The 22,101-nt window shown below is 38.9% G+C and overlaps 1 protein-coding gene and 1 long non-coding RNA gene across 11 annotated transcripts in view; one reads left to right on the top strand and one right to left on the bottom strand.

Moving 5' to 3' along the window:
• LOC130156741 (uncharacterized) overlaps positions 1 to 2,199 on the bottom strand; it is a 52,309-nt gene extending 50,110 nt beyond the window's left edge. For all 3 annotated transcript variants that reach the window (XR_008824588.1, XR_008824586.1, XR_008824587.1), the window contains exon 1: positions 2,103 to 2,199. This is a non-coding gene — a long non-coding RNA (uncharacterized LOC130156741). The remainder of the gene's footprint in view (positions 1 to 2,102) is intronic.
• KCNT2 (potassium sodium-activated channel subfamily T member 2) overlaps positions 1 to 22,101 on the top strand; it is a 151,189-nt gene that overhangs the window by 124,366 nt on the left and 4,722 nt on the right. For 6 of the 8 annotated variants that reach the window (XM_056355480.1, XM_056355482.1, XM_056355483.1 and 3 more), the window contains 5 exons: positions 2,554 to 2,655; positions 5,487 to 5,570; positions 6,984 to 7,112; positions 14,268 to 14,568; positions 17,756 to 17,840. In XM_056355480.1, coding sequence (XP_056211455.1) covers positions 2,554 to 2,655; positions 5,487 to 5,570; positions 6,984 to 7,112; positions 14,268 to 14,568; positions 17,756 to 17,840 — 701 coding nt within the window. Of the gene's footprint in view, positions 1 to 981; positions 1,046 to 1,353; positions 1,402 to 2,184; positions 2,308 to 2,553; positions 2,656 to 3,905; positions 4,003 to 5,486; positions 5,571 to 6,983; positions 7,113 to 14,267; positions 14,569 to 17,755; positions 17,841 to 22,101 lie in introns of those variants that run through there. The other 2 variants (XM_056355486.1, XM_056355487.1) reach the window with 2 other exon arrangements.

Here is a 22,101-nt window from a genome sequence, read left to right on the forward strand (position 1 = left end):
AAGTAAGAATAAAGGAAAAGCAAGACTGTAATAAGAGATGGAAGGAGACCATACAAGAAATCTAAAATAAAGGGGGAGCATAAACTTCCAAGCTTCCATTTTAAAATAAAACAAATAAGAACTTCCTTATGTTTATCATCAGAATTTTGGATAAGAATCACATTATTCCCCAAGTATCTCTTGCCTTATCCCACCTTTCTTGGCACACAATCAGAATCTGCTACGAATGTCTCTAAACAGATGGAAGGATAAACATAATGCCTAAGTCACATAATAGGGAGGATAGTCACTTCACAGCCAGTTCCTTATAGTTTATGGCATGAATCTAAAAGGATTTAATGTAATGTACATTATAATATGCATGTAGTTTTAATGTTGAAGTATTTGTTGTAAAAAAAATCTTGATTTTTTTCCCTAATTCACATAAAAGTTTTTATTCTCAATAGCAATTGAAGAAAAGTATCTTCTACTTTGACCGACCGCACCAAAAGAAAAACACTCAAATATATGAGGTCGAACTACAAAAGAAATACAGAAGTTCTTGTTTCTGTAGCTTACAGCAGTAAGCACAATGGCGTGCTTGTCTAGGCAAAAGTGTTCTTTCTGCGATTAGACTGCTTGCTGCTTCAACTGTCAGAACGCGCAGCTTGCTAGAAACACCCCTTTGCTGCTCAGCCATCAAAGCACACACGTGTGTGTGCATGTGTGCCAGAGCTTGAGTGTATATTTGCATGTGTTTCTCCTAGAGAAGAAACTCTAATACAGGCTAGTAGTATTTGGTCAGAACAGAGAATGTTTGCAATGAAAAAACCCTGAAATAATAATTATATTTTATTTCCTTAAAATTTTGAATCCCCTTTAAACTGAAGAGACTGACAGAGGTGACTTAAAAATATACAGCAAATAACTTTTTATGAAGGACAGATTGATGTCATATTTTTATCTGGGGCGGAAATTCTTTCTGTGTGATTTCCTTTTCAGCTCCACTCATATGAGGCCACAGAAATCAACAGGTACTACCAGACTATCCAGCAACGACAAACGGGTTAGTAGGCTACTGTTCAACAAAACCGTTAGTTAGAGCAGACTGTTCATTTGCACATCACAGAGTCAGAGCATGACCTCTGGAGGAGGTCATCTTGCCTAACGTCCCTGCTCAGGCAGGGCCATGTAGAGCCAGTTTCCCAGGACAGTGTCCAGAGGGCTTTTAATTATCTCCAAAGAAGGAGACTCCACAACCTCCCTGGGCAGCTTGTACCGGTGCTCCATCACACTCACAGTAAAAACATGTTTCCTGATGTTTAGAAGGAACTGTTTCAGCTGGTGCCTGCTGTCTCTTGTCCTGTCCTCTAGGCACCACTGGAAAGTGTCTGACTTGTCTTCTCTACACCCTTCCTTCAGGTATTTATACACATTGATGAGATCCTCCCTGTCCCTACTGCTCTCCAGGCTAAACAGTCCCAGCTCTCTTTCAGTCTTTCCTCATAAGACAGATGCTCCAGTCCCTTGACCGTCTTACCAGTGCTTTTCTGGACTACCTCCAGTAGCTCCATCTCTCCTTGTATTGGAGAGCCCAGGACTGGGACACAGTACTCCAGCTGTGGTCTTACTAGTGCTGAGTAATGGGGAAGGATCACCTTCCTCGACCTGCTGGCCGCACTCCTAACACAGTCCAGGACACGGTTAGCCGCCTTCGCCGCAAAGGCGCGTTGCTGGCTTGTGTTCAACTTGGTGTCCACCAGGACCCCCAGGGTCTTGTCCTGCCAAGCTGCTTGCCACCCAGTCAGTCACCAGCATATACTGCTTCGAGATGTGGTGAGTGTGTCTCAATTCCAAGACATGGAACGTTTCTGTACTTTGAGAACATACTATTCTTCATGACATCTCTGAACTGAAAGCTTCATATTTTCTCTCTTCTTAAAATAACAAAATCACTTCCAACCTGTAGTTTTGCTCTCTGATAACTGAAGGAATAGGAGGCACGTTGTGTTCCTCTGCAAGTGAGATGTGGTAAGAGTAAGGTATAACTATAGTTACGTTTTTCTGCGTCCCTTCCCCAGAAGCATCAGAGCAATAAGTTTCTACCCCACTCTGTGTCTTACCTCGTGTCACATCCTCACATTCACTGAAAAAACATTTCTTCCCTTTTGCATCAGATTCTGTTCATATTTCACATTCATTCAGGTCCAGAAAGTCTACTAGGAATGTGAGAGTCCACTGTCAGCAACAGGGAATTGCAACAGGAAAAACAAGAGCTTTGCTCTAAGCACAGTTGAAATCCCTCAATCATTTTTAAAATGAACTGGTAGAATATGCTGCCCATGCAATTTGAGATGTGATGAATGAAACAATATATACGTTAAACAAAATCTTTCAACCTGAAAAACTGTAAGTACCCAACAAAGATGCTACATATTTGTAGAAAGGAACTATATTGAGTAAAGGGATTTTACAGTTTAGATCTCTTTCGAGGTAATATGCATTTGATGTTTTTATTATAGTCCTTCCAAAATCAGCACTAAAAGTATTTTATATTTTTTAATTCCTTAACAGAAAGAGCGGGAGAAGGGATCTAATCTGGCATTTATGTTTCGACTGCCATTCGCTGCTGGCAGGGTTTTCAGCATCAGTATGTTGGATACGCTGCTTTATCAGGTACGATGAAGAATAACGTGACTTACCTTAACACGGACATGCCTTGTTACCACATATGTTATTGTACTTGTTAGACAACCCTGGTTTTCTACATGTAAGCCATTAATGTGCGTCTGCACCAGGAACAAGCAAAGGCAAAAGATAATGGAGCATATTCCACATGACAGTACTACCTCTGTTGTCAGCCCCAAAATCGCCCTGTCCTTGCACAAATTCTGCTGTTAAACGATATACTACTGCTGGTGAATAAGCAGGATAGTTTTGATAAAGCCTACATAAAATACAGATTATACATACTAGTAATACTTGCACTCTGCAACAAAAAGGGCATGCCCATTCCCACAAAGTAGTGTCTCTAACCACAAAAATCAACAGAATTACTTTTATGAGTGATAGTCATCTGCATTTGCTGATAAGAGGCCTCAATTACTTCACTGTGTGCTGTCCTCTTACTCACGTTGACTAGGCCTCCAGGTGACCAGTCATCATACCTTAAAGCAACTCATTCTGGCCCTAACAAGAAATATATGCAGTGGTTACAAAGAGATGGTGGGGAAAGAAAAGGCAGCACTGAACCTTGCTGCCCAAGAATCCAGGACAGAGCTCCTCATGCAAAAAGATAGGATGCTAGTCCGTGGGGATAAGGGAAGGGCAGCAGCCTCAGATAGATGAAGAAACAATATATCAGAAAATACGAGGTCAGGGCAAATGAAGGTCGTAGTTGCTGGTTTCAGGGTGAAAAAAAGTGTAGAACATTGCCCTCGCTTCTCAGCCATGACCACCTTTCTGCACACCCTGACACATTGGGATGGCCAAGCGGCAGCTGCCAACGCTAGCCTTCAAAGGTCAAGGTGTGCAGAATAAGCAGCCACATCGCTGTGACCCATGTAGTCTGCTCTCCTGAGTAGCTACCTACTTTGCCTGTACCTAGAGGTGGGCTGTGGATGCCTTTGTATTCAGACGCTAAACGTTCTTTCAGGGAAATTAGTTTACTTGGTAATTTGGTGCACAAAAGGTATTCTTTTATCTAAATTCTACTTCCAAATAAATTATCTGAGGGCAAATTCCACATAAATAGAAAAAATCCTGAAGCTAAGATTTTCTCAAAAAAGTCAGTAATATATAAAAGTCATGTATATGGACAGGTACCAAAAGCAGATTAGCCAACTGGTGTAAAGCCATTTATCAAATTCTAGATGTTTAGAAATAAATGTATTTGCTTATAAAACATGTTTTTAATCATGTCCCAGAATATCAACATCACATATGGCAAAACTTTTTTAAAAACCATATTTAAGACACCTATATAGAAACAGATCTGTCATCATCAACAATTCCTGCCAGTGCGTAAGTAATTTCAATATTTTATATTTGCTCCTAGACATGATCAGTCATACTATGACTTGACAGAGTAAAACCATTCACCAGGAAGTGTTTAAAGCAACAACAATAAAACCTACACACTCAGTCTCACTCAAATTCTACCCATTCTTTCTTTGAACTCCTGTTGTTCTGGTGAACTGTCTTTTTCTAGAAGTACCTTTCTTATTCCGAGTTACAAATGCTATGACAACAAGTTCCCTCTGTTCTTTAACCATGGTCACATCCTTTTCTGTACGGCATCTTTTTCTTTTGCATATGAGCAACAGAGGGGTTTCATGTGATGCTTCTTATGTTAGGCCAAAGGAAAAGCCTTTTAATTATCTTTAGGACAGTGACTCAAAAATGAAAACTTGGTCTTGTGACTGCACATGATAATCTTAAATGTTACCTCCAAGATAACAAGTAAGTGAAGGCTGCAGAAAATTTTCTTCATATCAAGAAGATGCTGAATGGCATTTACCCAATCACAACTGGAAGATTACCGGTACAAAAATTAAAATAGATTAATCGCTATGTATCAAATCTGTCTAGCTTCTGAGTTTAAACAATTTCAGATGCTATAACTCTAAAGGATTTATCTAACAGCTTTATAAGGTATTTCTTTATTAAAATCTATTTGCTAGCTCCCTATTTGCATTAAGCCAAAAGAGCTAATTGCAGGTTGTGTTCCAACAAGGATTGATAGCCTGCCTTGAATGCTGCCCTGCTACACCTAAGGAGAGGTGGCAATGAACTGTCCTACCACAGTTAACAGAGCACCCACACGGCCCTCTGATTCCAGCAGCCCAAGCCATAAGGAGGAGAAATATTTGAGATTTTAGCTGATCTATTGTCTGGTCCTGGTCTTAGCCGATACTTCTACATTTAGCCTAATTTCTACCTTTTAACCAATCATTAAAACACTTCTGTTAGTAGAGCAACAAGCCTGACCTGAGATAAGGCAGATCAACCCTTAAAAAACCAGATGGATTGGTGAAGGCAAATGACTCGTCTGAATTAAAATAATAACAGTCTCACCTTAGTATTACCCACTACTCAGTACTGCAGACCCATCTAACATAAGACAGTGTTTCTTTTGCACAGAATAGTTCATTATAATAATTTCACACCTAATAAGGCTAAGACCTTAACTTCCATTGATCTTATATCTACATTCATCTTCACTTTCATGGTGCCTTATTATGCCTTAGTCTCTTTGAATCCTGTGTGTATATTGCATGCATATGCAGAATCAAGTAATGAAATTTATTTTGTGTAAGTAGATTCAACACAAAGAAAGGGATAGCTATTTCTACAGTGATTAAGATACATAAAATATAAAGAGATTGATTGTAAACACAGATGTACAAATTCTTTGAAATTCACACATGGTGCTAATGGTTACCTGCTCATCTGTTCATTATTTTTTTTTTCTTTCTTTTGCATCTCTCCTATTAAAAATCTTGCAGTCATTTGTGAAAGATTATATGATTTCTATTACAAGACTCCTGCTGGGACTTGATACTACACCAGGATCTGGGTTTCTTTGTTCCGTAAGTTATTTAAAAAAAAAAAAATTATTAGAGTACGAGAGAAGATTCTGTACTGTCTGCAGAATACTTTTAATTTCTTTGTATGGCCCTTCCTTTTTTGAAAGTCCAGGAAAGACCTGTTTCCTTTTTCACTTGGGGGGGGGGAGAAGACAAAAAAATTAGATGGAAAACGTACCTATTTTTAGTTAATTCCATAGCAACAAACACCCCTCCCTTCCCCCAAGAAAATACAATTAATTCTATAAAGCACAAGGGAAAATAGGAGAACAGGAAAACACAGGAAAAATGCATTTTATATGAAATAGCAATGGCAGTTCAGCAAGCAATTTTACAAATTAAGTATATAAAAAAAGAGGAAGCACTACCTGTGTTGTACAGGCTGGCTAGCGCATTGTGGAAACACAATGCTACTTCACAACACCCATTTCCATCATAGGCAATAAAGGGCAGAACTGGATATTACATATGGGTAAGATGTATTAAATGACTTTAGTTTAAGTGTCAAAGTTCAAAAGTCATCTTGCTATTATGTATGTCCATATTCCCCAAAGCACAGTTTATTTTTTAATCTATGTTTAATATGTATATACACACACACACAAACCCAACAAAAATTGTATTTTTGTTAAAAATAAGACCCATCTTTCTGTTTTGTCCCATGTCCATCACACCCCAGGGGGTAAACAGATCAGTAGAGTTATTTACCAGTTGCTTTCTGGGTAACTAAAAAGAACTGCAGGATGTTGTTCTCAAAAAGGAAGTTATCAATGATGGTTTAAAAATTTTGTTTAAATATAAAATAATAATGGAATTGTTGGACAGTCATTAAACTTTGTTACCATAAATGCAAGACGGTTGAATCTCTGAAAAGGAGCTCTCGTATCTCCAACTAAAGCTAGTGTAACAGTAATGAAATACTTGAGATTAATTTAAGACTTTCTTATGCCATCTATGCTTACTGTATTACTTTCCCCCCCAGTCCCTTCTCACCAGATGTTCAGCCTGCAGTCTAGTAAACAGTTATCTGGCTGCATTCAAAATACTTGTGTGTTCTTCAGTCTGTCCATCGCCAGTTTCTTACTGCTGCCAATATTTAGTTCATTCTTTTTTATTTTAGTCAGATATGAACACTGGATGAAGGTTGTCATACAAGTTTTCAAGTAATTTTAAAACAAGGACAGAAGCAATTTCATAAGACAACCATTTGCATTGCAGTGTCTCCCAGACAGGGAGAGAACAATAGAAATGGTGCCTACAAACTCAATAGAAGTTCCAGATTAGTTGTGGAGCAAAGGTGCAATACTACAATGAGATCATTACCAGCTAGTGTTTAGTTTTAAAATTTTTTCAAGTATAGCATAGTGATACGGCCTCAAGAGTTAAAAGTCCTCCTTCCTATTATTATTTGTTCAGATGAAAATCACGGAAGAGGATCTATGGATTAGGACATATGCCAGGCTGTATCAGAAACTTTGTTCTTCTACAGGAGACATTCCAATTGGAGTCTACAGGACAGAATCCCAGAAGCTTACAACATCTGAGGTATGTCAGTTTACCGTACTTTTCTCTGAATTTGATTACAGAGTACATGCTACATTCTTCGGTCCTCAGAAAAATGGGAGCCGCTTTTTAAAAAGAGTATTGTGACTGCCGTATCTGCAAGTGCCGTATCTGCAAATGCATAGAACAAATGTACAGAATTCCAACGACCCACGGAAGGTCTCCCTCTGCTGACACGTGTGTGGTCACGTTAACTCAGGGTTCACCCTCAGCCCCAGACGTGGTGACTACCCAGAGCCAGTCTGACCTGCCGGCTTTCGTTCCCGTGCTTGCCTGCGGAGAACTGGCCGAGTGCCCGCAGGAGGCGGCTCGGGCACAGGTCGGACGGGCCAGGACAGTTGGCTCTAACCTGAACTTGCACGTGGTGGCTAACGGCCATATCCCTAACAAGCCGAACAACCACGTCCTGTATCAGGGGTGACAAGAATGCCAGCACTATATTTCAAAACAGGTGGCCTTTCAGTATTCACGTGACTTTCTAAGTAGAGGTGAGCAACAAGAGAATAAATAAATGTTAGCAACAGTATTGTGGGATTTCTCTAAATCTAGCTGCCAAACAGTGGTAATTTTTTGTGTATATGTATTTATGTGTCTGCTGTATAAATATATACATTTCTTCCTATATCGATACAAGGAACGATGAAAATACTTTCTCCTGACTATTTAACATAAGGTTTTTTTGTTTGTGCAGTTTTTATTTGTCATGTACAAGCCATTTGTTTATGTGACCATTAGAACTGCCATCTCATGAAACCATGGCTCAAATACAGCTCTGCAATGCAACAGTGAACAACAACTTTCTTCTGAAATACTCAGACATAGTTTACTAATTTCCTAGACAGGCAATTTGTATTTTCTCTTCCATATTTCAGAAAAAATGTTATAAAATATTAAGCCATGTAATGCTTAACTGCAGGATTTATCTTGGAAGAGGTATAAGCATTCAGTTAAAGTTAATTTAAAAATAAGGGTTACAAAAAGCTGTGCAAGATTCCACCAGGTTCAGTAGTGTCTCTCTCTGTGAGCCACCGATACCTCCACAGGTGGCTTTTACAGCTTAGCCAGGGGACTCAGCCACTGCAATAACATCAGCTGATTTTTTAAAATGTAGGAGTCTTAACATAAGCCGTCAAAATCATTCCTTGGAGAAGAATACAAGCAGCATCACTGCCAATATGAAAAAAAAGTCTGTCATAGCTTTTAACAAAACAGAGGACATGCCAAACTTTACGAATTCATTGAATAAGTAATACGAAATTCATGGCAATCTTTTATTCTCACATCCACAGCTGGCTATTTAGCTTCAGGTCCCAAAAAGAGAATCCAGAACAATTGAACTGTGAGCATGTAACGCTGTGGAGAGTGCATTTTGGTGGCCTGGTTGGTTGGTTTTTTTTTCTTTTCTGCATTTTCACATGCTTTCAAACATACAGGCTGACTGGCAAACAGCATCCGTACAGTGGATGAGTAACTATGAAGAGTGACACTCATCTTGTCTACGTGAACTTTTTTTTTTTTGGCAGGAAGGTGGGGCTAAGCATTCACACTCAAGTAAGTCTTCTGAGGCAAGCTTAACTGATCAAAATTTTTCAAATGTTTTTCTGAAAATAAGGTTTGGGACCACAAGTCACTTACCTCCTAACTCACAATTTTCATACAACATTGGGAACCTGTGCAGCCTGTACACATGCAGTACTTGAATACTTGATCAGACCAGGCCCAGATTTAGTTTAAGATAGTCATTGATCATCTTTTACAAAGAAGCAATTTCTTAAAACATTCAGACACTGAAACCAGCCTGGAAGCCACTGCGCACCAGGGGAGTTCTGCTGTCAGTTCCTACCAGGTTACACAGGTAATCTCCTGAAGAGTTTGAGTTAGATCAGGTAGAGGAAGAATGGGAATGGGGGGGGGGGGGGGGGGAAACGTAGATAAATTTTCAGTTTGTAAGGTCCTGGAGTCATGTGGAAGGGTGGCACTGTCCTTGTTTATTAAGTGAAGTAAAAGCGTATGTTACTCTTCTTAAAAATCTCAAGGCTCTCTGAATGCAGACCCCCCCCCCCCCCATGGTATTTTCACACTTAAATACTTCAGCAGCAGTTTCTTGTTCATTGAGTGAGCATTTGTAAAATCCTTCCCCCTCTAGAGAGGAGCAGGGCGATCTTCCCTAACCTAGCTCTTCCCCAGAACACGAAAGGGCAACATCTGGCCCTGCTTCTGTGTTCTTTATGGGTAGAAACCTCAAAAGCAGAGATGCTGAAAGCTGTAATCTCTCTGCAAAGTGTTTCCTTTGAAGTCAAAGGAATTTTGGACTAATTTCACTAATAAAATAACATTACCGTGGGATATCATTTTAGCTTTTCAATATATTAAGCCAGAAACAACTTTAAAATATTGTTGGATGAGATCTTTAAATTGGAAGTTAGAGAAATGTGAATTGCTATTTGTCTCAGGAATTAGGAACTTCTAACCATAATTTGAAGGTTTCTAACTCAGAGAACCTCCAATGTGTATATCAATTTGAGTTTAAACAGAGATACAAAACTTAATCTGTATTGCACACACCTGGAAACTGTCAGCAGTTAAATTGAGCCACAAGAACAAAATATGCCAATATTATTATTATTTCTGTATGTACAGTTTCTCCTTTGACACCCCCTTTTTTGTTCTATGCAAATGAGAAGCCCTCACTTCATTCTGACAGATAAATATAATTCCTTTAAAAAGAAAGTTTTTGGTCATTTAGTTACTAAATAACAAGCAAATCTAGCCTGCCTTTCAATGACCTGCACCTATGACTCAAACCATTTCCATTTCATAAAAGAAAAACAAAAAAGAAGATACGAAATCTTCCTTACTACCTGTGCAGCTGATTTTCTGTGGTTCCTGTTAATTCCACATTTGTTTCTTCAGGTTCACTTCTGTTTAAATTGTCTTGTGTTTTCTTTTTTCCCCTTCTTTTGTCAGTCACGAGAAATGGCTTCACAAGTAAGTATTTGCTTGTTGCCTGCCTGCCGCTGGGAGTTGTGGCTGAAGCCCAGCAGGCAGCAAGCCCTGCACGGCTTCTTGCTTGCTCTCCCCCCGTGGGCTGGGGAGAGGATCGGAGGAGTAAAAGTGGGAAAACTCATGGGTTAAGATAAAGACAGTTTAATAGGTAAAACAAAAGCTGCTCACGCAAGCAAAGCAAGCCAAGGAATGCATTCGTTGCTTCCCGTTGGCAGGCAGGGGTTCAGCCATCGCCAGGACAGTGGCGCTCCATCACACATACTTGGGAAGACAAATGCCATTAACTCCACACGTCCTCCCATTCGTTCACCTTCCCCAGCCTTTATTGCTGAACACAACACCATGTGGTATGGGATGTCCCTTTGAATGCTTGGGCTCAGCTGTCCCGGCTGTGCCCCCTTGCAGCTTCTTGTGCCCCCCAGCCTGCTCGCTGGCAGGGCACAGTGAGGAGCAGAAAAGCCCTTGGCTCTGTGCAAGCACTGCTCAGCAGTAACTGATACATCCCTGTGTTACCAGCACCATTTTCATCACAAACCCAAAATACAGCCTCATGCAAACTACTATGAAGAAATATAACTGTATCCCAGCCAAAACCAGCACACTGGGTTAAAACCCAGGAGTAAAAATCCTTGCAGGAAATGGAGCTATGGAATTGATCAACCTTGCATAAATAAAGCTTAAAGCAGCGTTGTTCTGGACACAAACTTCTTATTAAAAATATGAAAGCTGACTTTCAAAAAAGCCCAATGGAATTTGGTCTCATTTGGTCCTGTCCCTATTGAATTCCGAAGATAACAGATCATCTTTACAGTCTGGTTAAAGCGTTGATCCTAACCACCTTAAATGCTAATGGACAGAAATCCCAAAGTTTATCATAAAAGGACTACGTGGCTGTACATAACAACAGTTCAGACAGCTGTTGGAGCTGAAAAGCCTTCCTAGCAGCCTAGATGCAACTAAGAGCTATTGGTATACAGAACAGTAAAGTTATTTTAACATAAAGCTTGCAGTTAGATAAAAACAAGGCATTGCTTCAGAATGGGTGAATATGCACATTAAAACTGCTCCATATTTTACTCACGCTTAGCTCCCAGGGAGCAGCAAGGCATGGGAACAGAGATCCAAGAAGCTAACCGATGTTTGGTGTTGTAGTGCTGTTACTGCCATACTCACAGCCACCCTGACCATCTCAAATATGAGCATGGGCGTGTTGGCGACTACATCCCCGTTCCTGCAATGTGTTGGCCAACCTGAGCTAGGGTTTAAAAAAGGGTGTGAAATGTCCTATTAGAGCACCTTGCCAGAGTGGAAACCCCCCTGTGGGTCACAGACGTCCAGCAGCACAAGTGAGCAATCATATCCATTTGGACACACAGTCTGACACTTGAGATGGGAACCTGCCTTGTAAAAAAACACACACCCCTGAAACTTAATAAATAAATAAAATTAATAAAAAATAAAATTAAAGGCAAATGCTTCATCACTTAATGTGTGACATACAGATTTTTTTCCCTAGTAAAAGGAGCAGTGATTATGTAAAGACCTAACATGCACCTTGGTATTTTCCAGAGATCTCACCATGTTTCCGTTTTAAGGAATCTAAAAAAAATTATGTAAATTTCATAAAACATAGGATCAATTACTGCTATATAGTAGTTGTGACACCGTATCATTCTTACAGAGCAGGTTTAGAAGCTTTGCAAAAAGGAAGTTAAATTAAAAGAAATCAAAGCAATCAAACCTCAAAACAAATATGTTTTGGAAGTATTATTATGGAAGTATTTTTAAAGAAAGTTTGAGACTGATTGAAACAGAGGAGGACACACAGAAGTACTCTGTGCTGGGCTTTTATCTTCCGTGGATTAAAGAGCAGGCACTGACAGGCACACTTCTGTGCTGCCTCTGAAGTTTTGTGTTTCTTTGGTTTTGCTTTGCCTTTAAGCAGTTTTAATTTTTTCCTCCTGCATGCAGCAAAGGGCCATTCTGAACATCCTTCTCAACAGGCACCATAAAAACTGAACAGTCACTGAAGTAAAATATTCAGTCCCCTTGATTTCTGGTTTCAACTGACCTGTCTCAGTGTTTCAAAAGTTCAAACTAAGGATTTACAGATTCGCAAAATCAAGAGCCTTGTTCTTTTACTTGGCCTCTCCTAATAAATCTCTGGCTCAAAAAATGTGATTTACCCTGCTGTAAGAATTAGGATGATCGGTCTCCGCCTTTCCAATACTACTGCCAGCAGGTCCAGATGGCTGTTTTATGAAGAGCTGGACAAAGGAAGCTACCAATGCAGGCAGAAGGAATGGCAAAACAAGACCATACTTTACACTGTTTGTATTAGATTTGTTCATACCAAATAGACCCTTTCTATCCATAAGCAGCCCCTTGTTATATGGAATGTACTTTGCCTACATTGATCCTTACTGTAAAACACATTCAAAACCAAAAGTCAGTTTCAGATAATAACAGAATCAAATAGCATTCCGGTACGTGGGGATTCAGGGTTCTTTCTTATGCTCTGCCCAAAATAACATCAGCCGAGTCAGTAACAAAACTTCAAAAATCATGTAGTTTTTCAAAAAACCCACCTTTCTATGGCAGACTAATCTGAAGATCCTCAATAAATTAGTGGGTCTTTGCATGAGGCTTATTTCATATCCTAGTCTAGAATATTAAAAATGTGATTTTACTTAAGTGCTACAACATAAGCATATTTTAATGTTCTTTTTAATTGTTAGTTTTGATTGTGCAAAAGGGGAAAAATATAGTGTCAGACTTATTCATCTCAAATAAAATTTTATGGATTCCAGGAACCTTACAGATTCTGTTTGGGACAGGGTGCTGAGCCTCTTAAAGAAGGGTTATTTTCAACACCAATGAGGTCAACAGAATCTTGCGTTCGGATTTTATGTTGATGGGAAAAGGCCTTCAGAACCTCAGTAGCTCTTCAGTTAAATTTGCTTTATTTGCTGATCCCTTCCTGCCTTCTGTGAACTCTTTCTCTTCTTGAGGATTCATACAGACTGAGCCAGCTCCACTTCAAGTCATCTTTTTTTCATACTTCATTTATTTTAAACATGCAACACACTGAAATAGGTCACCAGTAACTTGGCAGTGTGACTGTGCTTACACCAGCAAGGGCTTCACTGATTCGGTGTCAGTAAAAGACATTTCAAAGGTGACATCAATAACTCAGGATTATAAGGAAGTAGTTTTGAAACTAGAAGCCAAAAGTTTTAGTTAAATATAAAACAGACATTAAAGCAGTTTTGAAGTTGTCTTTAAAATTTTGTCTTCTTACGTTTCCTATGATCTTTTTGTATGTTAGAACCAACGCAGTCCATCCACTTGAGTTATTTCAGTACTGCTGTATGTATATACGATTGGTCATACTTGGGTGGCATAAAGAAAATACAGCAAGAGAGACAGATTTTGGCTCTTAAGTCTGCTTTTTTTTGTTACTACATGAGTGAAAAAGCAACATCACTATGCTTTAAGGTAGGAATTAATTACTTTTTTTGCAAGAGGTGCCCTGAGTCACACTGAAGGCTACTGCATATGTCTGCTTTCAGACACAGAGGTATTCCAGATACCATGTGCTGGAGGGTCCTAAAATGCCTGGGAATGAGACACAGGTAACAGGCATGTTCCATCTGTGTCTCCACTTAAAATTGTACTCAGAACAGTGCAGCCAAAGTTTAACTATGAGTTAATGAATCCAAAACATACATTGAAAAAGCAGCTATAGAAATTGAAATTCTAAAAGACCTGCAGACTTGGAAGAAAGTAGATTAAGTCATTACTGTAGATTCCGAGATCGAGGAAAGGCAGTATCAGAAGGCTAGAGTTGTTTTTCTCAGAATCAAAATAGAATCAGGCACTAAATAACTCTTAACTGCTTTTCACTTGAGAAACATATTTATATCATAAACGAGCCTTTTACATAATAAGTCGAAGTCTAGTAAAGGCTGCCCAATTCAGGAACAGTTGCCAAGTACAAACAGCTGAATCCCCTCAGCTTCGTTCCAACCAAAAGACATGTTCAACTGCACTGTTGAAAAGAGGAGAGAACATCTTAATCTGTTTCCATTTTTTAAAGCCCTTAATCTCTCTTGTCATTTTCCTTTCAAGTCTCAAATCTCTATCAGTGTTGAAGAATGGGAAGACACTAAGGACACCAAAGAACAGATCAGTTACCGTAGTAATCATCGTAACTCAACATCTAGTGATCAGTCTGATCATCCCTTGTTACGACGAAAAAGCATGCAGTGGGCCCGACGGCTGAGCAGAAGAGTACCGAGACACCCTGGTAAAACAGCCGAGAAGATTAACCAGCAGCGAATGAACCTTTACAGGAGGTCAGAAAGGCAGGAACTCGCCGAACTTGTGAAAAACAGAATGAAGCATCTGGGCCTTTCTCCAGCAGGATACGGTATGATTACTAAAATACTTGAAATTAATAAAAGCATTAGTATTACGCAAGATGAACTTACTTTTTAAGAACTGAAGGTGCTATATATGAAGTTTATGATAATAGTTTTGTTGTTTTGGGGTTTTTTTGTTTGGTTGGTTTTTGTTTCTTTTTACTAAAACTTGGAGTGTTTTTAGTCAGTTCTGTTAGCACCTATTCCTATTTTCAAGTGGAAAGCTCAGATGGCAGCCTGCCAGTCACATTTATATTTAGCACATATGATATGTGTATTCAGAATATATAAACATTCCCCTGTCACTGAACAGCTTCACCATATTTCCTCAAACTTGTTGAAATGTAGATGAAGACAGAGCTGTTGTGAAGTTCACTCATATGTCAGGGTGGGGAGTTGTCTATATGTGAAGGATCTTGCATTTTCCCTGCAATTTTTAAAATGGATGCCAAAGTGTCATGTTAAAGTAATTTTTATGCAGCATGTCTTTAGGTCTTTAGATGCCATTTTTACCCAGCAAGGCTGATGCTGGGTTGCTAACACTTTAATATATGCACCACGGCTGCCTGGGTTGCCTTTCTACAGCCTTGACTCTGTAGTGTGTTGTGTGGAAGCTCCCAGAACTATGGGTTCTGGCTGTCCTAGAAACAACAAGAATTTCTAGATCTCATCGTATTTGTCTGCATAGTAGGTCCAATCTGGAGCTTAGTGCTTTCTACTTCAGAAGCACCAACTGGGGTGTTCCCATGCTCAATTTTAATTCCAAGAATCCAAAACGTACTGTTTTACAGAAGTGCTACTCTTCATTTTTCAACGCGGTTATTTTTAAATTTGACTTACCCCCACATTATCCATTCAGTGTAGGTAAATGGTGTATTTCCTGCAGAATGGCTATTTCTATTTTAACTACACACATTCTCAATGCAGGGTCAAAACATCTTTTGACATCAATAGCAATACCCAGCAGTAGTTCTTATTGCTGCTATTGATGCAAAATCAACTTAATTGTGAGAGAAGGCTGCTACAGAATACATGGTTATAGTTTAGCTCAATCTTTACAAATTAGATATGTAAATGCAAGATTTTTATCCCACACTACAACTGGATAATTACTACTCCTGCTTCCTTTTTGGATACTATACGACTCTCTGAAGAAGATTCAGGACTAAATATTTTCCAGGAGTGACACAGGCCACAATAACATTTGATCAACTGCAAAGAAGTTTTGTAAATTTGATTCATATTTATCCTAGTAACAAGAAAACTTTGTTGTATCCCTGTCTTTCTTTTAAAAGTTAAAAGCCAACAGTAATTGTTTATTTCGTTATTTAAAATTTAGGAAGAATATATACCAATTGCAGAATAACAAAATCTTGATACGTAAATGCTTCACCTGATTACATTTATCTGCCCTGATTTTGATTTATAGATTTTCATGATCACGTCTCCATTTTGTTACAGATGCACCTCATTATAAAGAAAGCTTCTACTTTTACAAGCCCAGGAATACCCACGTTCTGAAAAAAAAAAACAAAAACAACAAACCCCTCAAAAAACACAGATCAGTTTTACACAGGCAATCAGCTGCAAACCTGGGTTGTCACATCCCCACTGCCATCTCTCCACACTCCCTCACATTCAGAAAGAAATGTCAGAAGCCTTTCACCCCGCTTCAGAGCTAGCTCACTCTGCGCTCATCCCACTACATATTAAACACAGAATAAAAACTTTTAAATCTCCCTGGCCTTTCAAACTATCAGGAGTCAATCATACCAGTTAACTCCCTGCAGCAGTTAAACACACTGCTTAGTACTATCTCTCTGCATGTACAGGGAACAATGACCAAAAAGAAAAAAAAAATTTAAAAAAAAAATCACAGCTGCTTATGTATCTCCATGTATGGGGATGATCTCTGAAGCCAGTTTCACATCTTCAGGGTCCTTTTTACATTGATAACCTAATAACCTTTAAGACCTCCAAATTTAAATTCAATTAACTGTGAGTTCCATTAAGCCACTGAGACACAACACTGTTTTGACCATCCAAGCCTCTAGCAGAGGCGTGATGTTAGTATGGCGGCACAGCTGCTTGTATAACGGCTTAGAATACTTTGCATTGGTTCCACCTTTAGAGAAGTAAGCTGTGTCGTAAAACACCATTCTGGCTGTGTAATTGCATGTAAGAATCTATGTGAGCTTATCTGATTGCTTTCTAGAGAGGCGTGCCTATGGTGGTGCGAATATAAGCATGTAGAAAGATGACACTAGAAAATACCCAATATAATTTTCAACCTACAGACAGTATAACAAGAATACTTCATTAGCAAAAGATTTAGGAATTGCATTGAAACTAGAATGGGGCTGTTCTCTTTCAAATCATTTTCCCTAAAATGCTGAAGAGAGAAATTAACACAGAAGCAATGCTTCTCCTTTCTAGTTCTATCAAATTAAAACTAGTCTCACTGCAGCATCCCAGGAAGCATACCAAGAGAAGGCTATACAAAAGGCACTGCAGTGGCAGCTGCAATTTAGCAAGACTTGACTAGGCAAAAACATTAAAAAAAATTAAAAAAGATTTTCTGTCAGCCTTCATTTGCAACATACTGTTAGAAAAATTGTTTAAAATGCAAGAAAAAAAATACCAATTTCCATCTATACAGCATTCACGTTTCAACCCATTGGCACAGGTGATAAAAGGAAGGAAAACGCTTATCAGATAAATAGAGAAAAGGAAAAAAGGTTTATATTGACCAAACCTGGAAGTGGATGAGAATGCCATACACCTGCATTAAACTTGCTTGCCACTTGAACCCAACGCCAGCTGAGGATGGAAGTCCCTACTTCCCACATATGAACATAAGCCACATGACAGATTGGTAAATCACTCTAAAACTGGGTTGCATTCAGAATTTCTATGACTGAAAAAAATGCAAAAGAACATTTTTTGATTATTCAGAAACAGGATATTTTGAAAACTGATAAATCAAAAGATGCTATGTCAGATATTTCCGATTCAAGTACAGTCGGAAAAAACTAGCTAAACTTATTTGAAAGCACTTTGACACTTTTGGCAGCCCTATGAACCAAAGAAGATCTTTCATCAAATTAGTTTGCCAGAAATCACGCTTTTCACTATTTATTTGCAAATATAATTAATTTTGTATGTTGGGTTTGTTTGGTTTTTTTTGTCCTATAGATGAAATGAATGATCATCAGAACAACCTTTCTTACATCCTGATCAATCCTTCTCCAGATACAAGATTAGAGCTGAATGACATAGTGTAAGTTAAAGCACAACACAAAAAAACCCCAAGTCAGAAGACCTGAAAAATGTCTTGTTTTCACTTCCTGTCTGGCTTTATTTTGTTATTTTTCTGCTGGAAAAGAACCCCTAACTTTGCCGTGCACCTGGAAAAAAGATATTACTACGGGGACTTCTATTTAAATAGATATAAAATTATTCATATATATGTGTGTATTTAAAATACACATATGAATATGTAACATATGTTAGTAATGTTTTTACCTCATATTCTCTCATCCTCCTCTTACTCTGTTATAGGATATATTTAGAAAATAATTAATCAAGTCTGCTGGACAGCTTCACAGAATTAATATTTGCATTAAATTCTTGCTACCCAATTTAAAGCTAGATTTAGCTACCTCATCATAATAGAAAGATCAACCCTTCAAAATCAGTGTTTTCACATAGAATTTCATTACATAGATTCAAAGGTCATTAAAGCAAATGGCAGTCTTCTGAATATCATGTGATATTCATGCTTAAGATAACCCAAATAAAAACGGCAGGAACTTCACACAGGATATTTTTTCACTTGCTTACCAGGAATTTTGCAGACTACATGAAAAAAAGAAGGGAAGAAAGTGAACACAAATTTGCACCATCAAGAAAGTGTTGGAAGTCAAGAATTTTAGATAGTTATTTGTCATTGTCTCACACTGAAGGCTGATGTGATTGCTGTGTTAGGTCCCAAGCCATTTCTGTGTCTAACCTCTCCCGCCGCTGCCTGGCGACACTGACGTGCCCCATCTGCTCCAGGGAAAGAAACCACACAGCCCAGTTGTGCAAGGTCCTGCACATCAGTGCTGACTCACCTCACTGCTTGCAGAGGAGGAGCAGGAGGAAAACTGTTTGAACTGTTAGCCCTACTGATACTAAAACAAAATCCTCATATGAAGAACACACCATGGTATCAACTGTATCAAACAGCAAAGGCAATTATCATAAAATGTTGAAATTATTTGGAATACTGTTTTTATTGTTACAGGAATCCACAGTATGATGCACACTAATATTTAACCTGTAAATTCACGTACTGTTACCTGTTCTATCTAGATGAACGAGCTATCCTGCATTCTGTTTTTCTTTCTTTGCAAAACCAAAGGTACTCAGCAGTCCAATATTGCAAAAACTTGTAGCGGTACTGAATTCGTAGTGTGCTACCTACACATATTTAGCCTGTAAACGCACATACTGTTACCTAGCTTGATGTATGTTCATTTCCCAATACTTATTGAGTGGGCCTGTGTCGCAGCTTAAGCTCAGACTTCGTTTTTTTAAAACCTGACACAAGAACATAATACTTGTATCTGCGTAACTGTTAAGGCTTCCATAACCCAGATCATTACTCTGACTGAATATAGTTCTCTGGACTAGGCAGCCAGTTCACCCTCATGCAATGGGGGATTATTAGCAGAGAGGCAAGGACGAAGAGGTCGTTCTCTTTCTACAGTTCTCTTTGTCAGAAATCCCACCCAGAACCTGTAAAAAGCTTTTTCTATTTGTCCTTCCTGCTGACAAGCTGGAAAGCCAGTCGTCCGGTATTTTTTTCCCCTCCCCTTCTCAATATGATTTTGCTGGTTACTCTTTCATCACACTTGTTAGCTGCACTTTTATGCCAACATGGCTTATTGTTACCCAAAGCACATGTTTCTGTGCGTATCTGTGAGAGAAGCCAAAACACTCGCTTTAAGTCCTATAGATGGAACCTTCATTCTCTGATTTCCCATGCTTATAGAACTTGAAGTCTTCTGCATTCGCTATGATCCTATTACATTTGTAACTTCTTGTGAGTATATTGGGTAACATATAACCCTGAACCAGCATATGAGGAAACCTTCTCAGCTTTTAGATATAGGTTGCACCCAGAGCAACTGTAGTTGCTCAGAAAGCTTTCTTGTTAGTGTTTGCATTAGCTTTGCAGGCTAATGTTTAGTATCTTGACCTGATGGAGCTTAAAAGGACAATGATCTCACTATTTTTATTGAACAATTGAAAAAAAAAAAGCCCTTATGTTTCTAGTAATATGTTCAGACTTCGCCTTAATAACTACATTTCATCTAGCCTATATGCCTTAGGAAGCAGCCACTGCATAACAGCATTTTCATTCTATACCCATGAGATTTTTGTAGCAAAGTGTTTTAACATCCTGACTGTCAGCAGAGCCTGATGTTCTTCTATAGCAGAGTTTAGTACTTGCAAACGGATCTTGCAGTAACACTCCTTGTTCTATTAGTAGAATATATTCTGTTGCTAGCACTAGCCCTCTCCTTATTAAAGAAAAAAACAACCAAACAACCACCCCCACCCCCCAAAAAAAACCCCTAAAACCAAACAACCCCCTCACAACAACAACAAACCACACACACACAAAACCAACAACCTCAAAACCTCACTAATGGCAGTTTCTTGATGCATTTGGTTGTTTTTGAGTGGGTTCCCCCCCCCCCCGCCCCGGAGATTTACACTGTTCTTTGTTCTGAGGTTGGTGTTGATGGTGCCCTATAAAACCATCAAATTCAGAATTGTAGTTTCAGTACTAAGAGTTGCAGTTAAGAGTTCCAAACTTCAGCAATCTGCAGTAACATCCAAAGATCACACACAGGAATTGTTTATGCAGGACTGGTCCAGACATGCCTAAGGGAGGAAGGTGGCACGGAGATTTGGCAGCTGTGACATGAGCCCAGTTATAAACCCTCAAGGCTCCAGCAGTTGTTTATCATATATTCAGGCTTCTTAAAATTTTATCAGTGTTTATCACTATAAAAGTCTTGTTCATTTTCACTTGAGGGATGCTGTGATTTACTTCCTACAGAATTATTTGTGATGTAGACCCTGTGAATTATATACTTCAGGTACAAATAATTGGTTTAGTTTACTCTAAAAAAATAAATACAGAAGCACCTGAATTTCCCCCCCCAAATCTAAGACAGCCTATTAAAAAAAAAAATCAAGCAAGAAAAGTAAGAGTGTTTTTCATGTATTTAAATACGCTTCATTTGGATTTAACAAGCAGAATAGAGCAGGCTTTTCCACTACTTGTCAGTTTCTGGGTCAGCAAAATAAATAGGTTCTACCAGAATAAACATAAACAACAGCTGTTATAGAGGGCAGTAAGCTGATGTTTAACAAACAGATACCATGAGAAAGTGACCTACATAGGAACAGTATGAGTAGATTTCTTTAATCCCCTACTTAAGTCAATTGTTTGCTTACACAAGTAAGTTCAGGGTGTTTGTATCAACAAACTCCATGAGAGAGAGGAAGCTGCTATTCTACTTTAGCCCTGAGAGAAAAATAAACATTAAGAAATTAACAGAGGCAGGCGGTGGTTCCAAATCATGGAGATCAAGGTGATTCTTTCTTGGGTACCAGTGATAAAGCCCCCAGACGTGGAAGCCCATGCTTTGAAGGGCCAGGAACAGTCTGTTCCTAAGCAAGCTGAAAACATACAGCAGTTCTGTGGGACATGTGGCAGGGATTGCTCGTGCACTTAGAGAACAGTTCCATTAATCGGGATTTTGCATTTTATTGAAGAATTTTTGAGGGTGTTTTAATTCAGTCTGTGGCAAAACATGCTCATTAATACTGAATGTAGAAGTTCATGGCCTGCAGAAACAGAGACTTTCTTCAGGGCCACTGCTAAGTAATAGAGCAAACCGTTGTAAGCACCACACAGCCTGCACACCATCTCTGTTGGGGTATTTAAGCATTTTCATTTGGTTGATGATGGGATGGACAGACATGTGGCACCCAGATTTCTGAGGATATGAGAGGAAGGATTCATTCACATTTCATTTTCCTGCCCCTTTTTGAGTTTTGTTTTGGGTTTTTTTTTGGTGGTGTCCATCATCCCCCTCCACCCCTGCTGAAAGAAAGAAGAGTCAAAACCAGGATTTGAAATAACATTTCCAATGGCTTCAACAGTACTGCCCATCTTTGGACAAGTTTAGATATTGGGATTGAATCTACTTGTCTGTTCTCTCTTTAGGAGCATAGTGGCATTGGGAAGCGCTGATCGATGGCTCAGAACACTGAAGTGTTAGTTCTGCAGCAGCACAAGGCTGCTACCACGTTAGTACCAAAAGCTGTCTCAGATCACATCATTTGTCACTTAAGACAGCTGACAAAACAGTGCAGAATTTACACTTACAAACTAATGGGAAGCTCTTCCATCCTTACCCTAAGAAAAGCAGTCATTTTAAACATCTCAAACTTTGGTTCGAACTCATGAGGCATTT

Source organism: Falco biarmicus, chromosome 11 (assembly GCF_023638135.1).
Source record: "Falco biarmicus isolate bFalBia1 chromosome 11, bFalBia1.pri, whole genome shotgun sequence".
Taxonomy (NCBI): domain Eukaryota; kingdom Metazoa; phylum Chordata; class Aves; order Falconiformes; family Falconidae; genus Falco; species Falco biarmicus.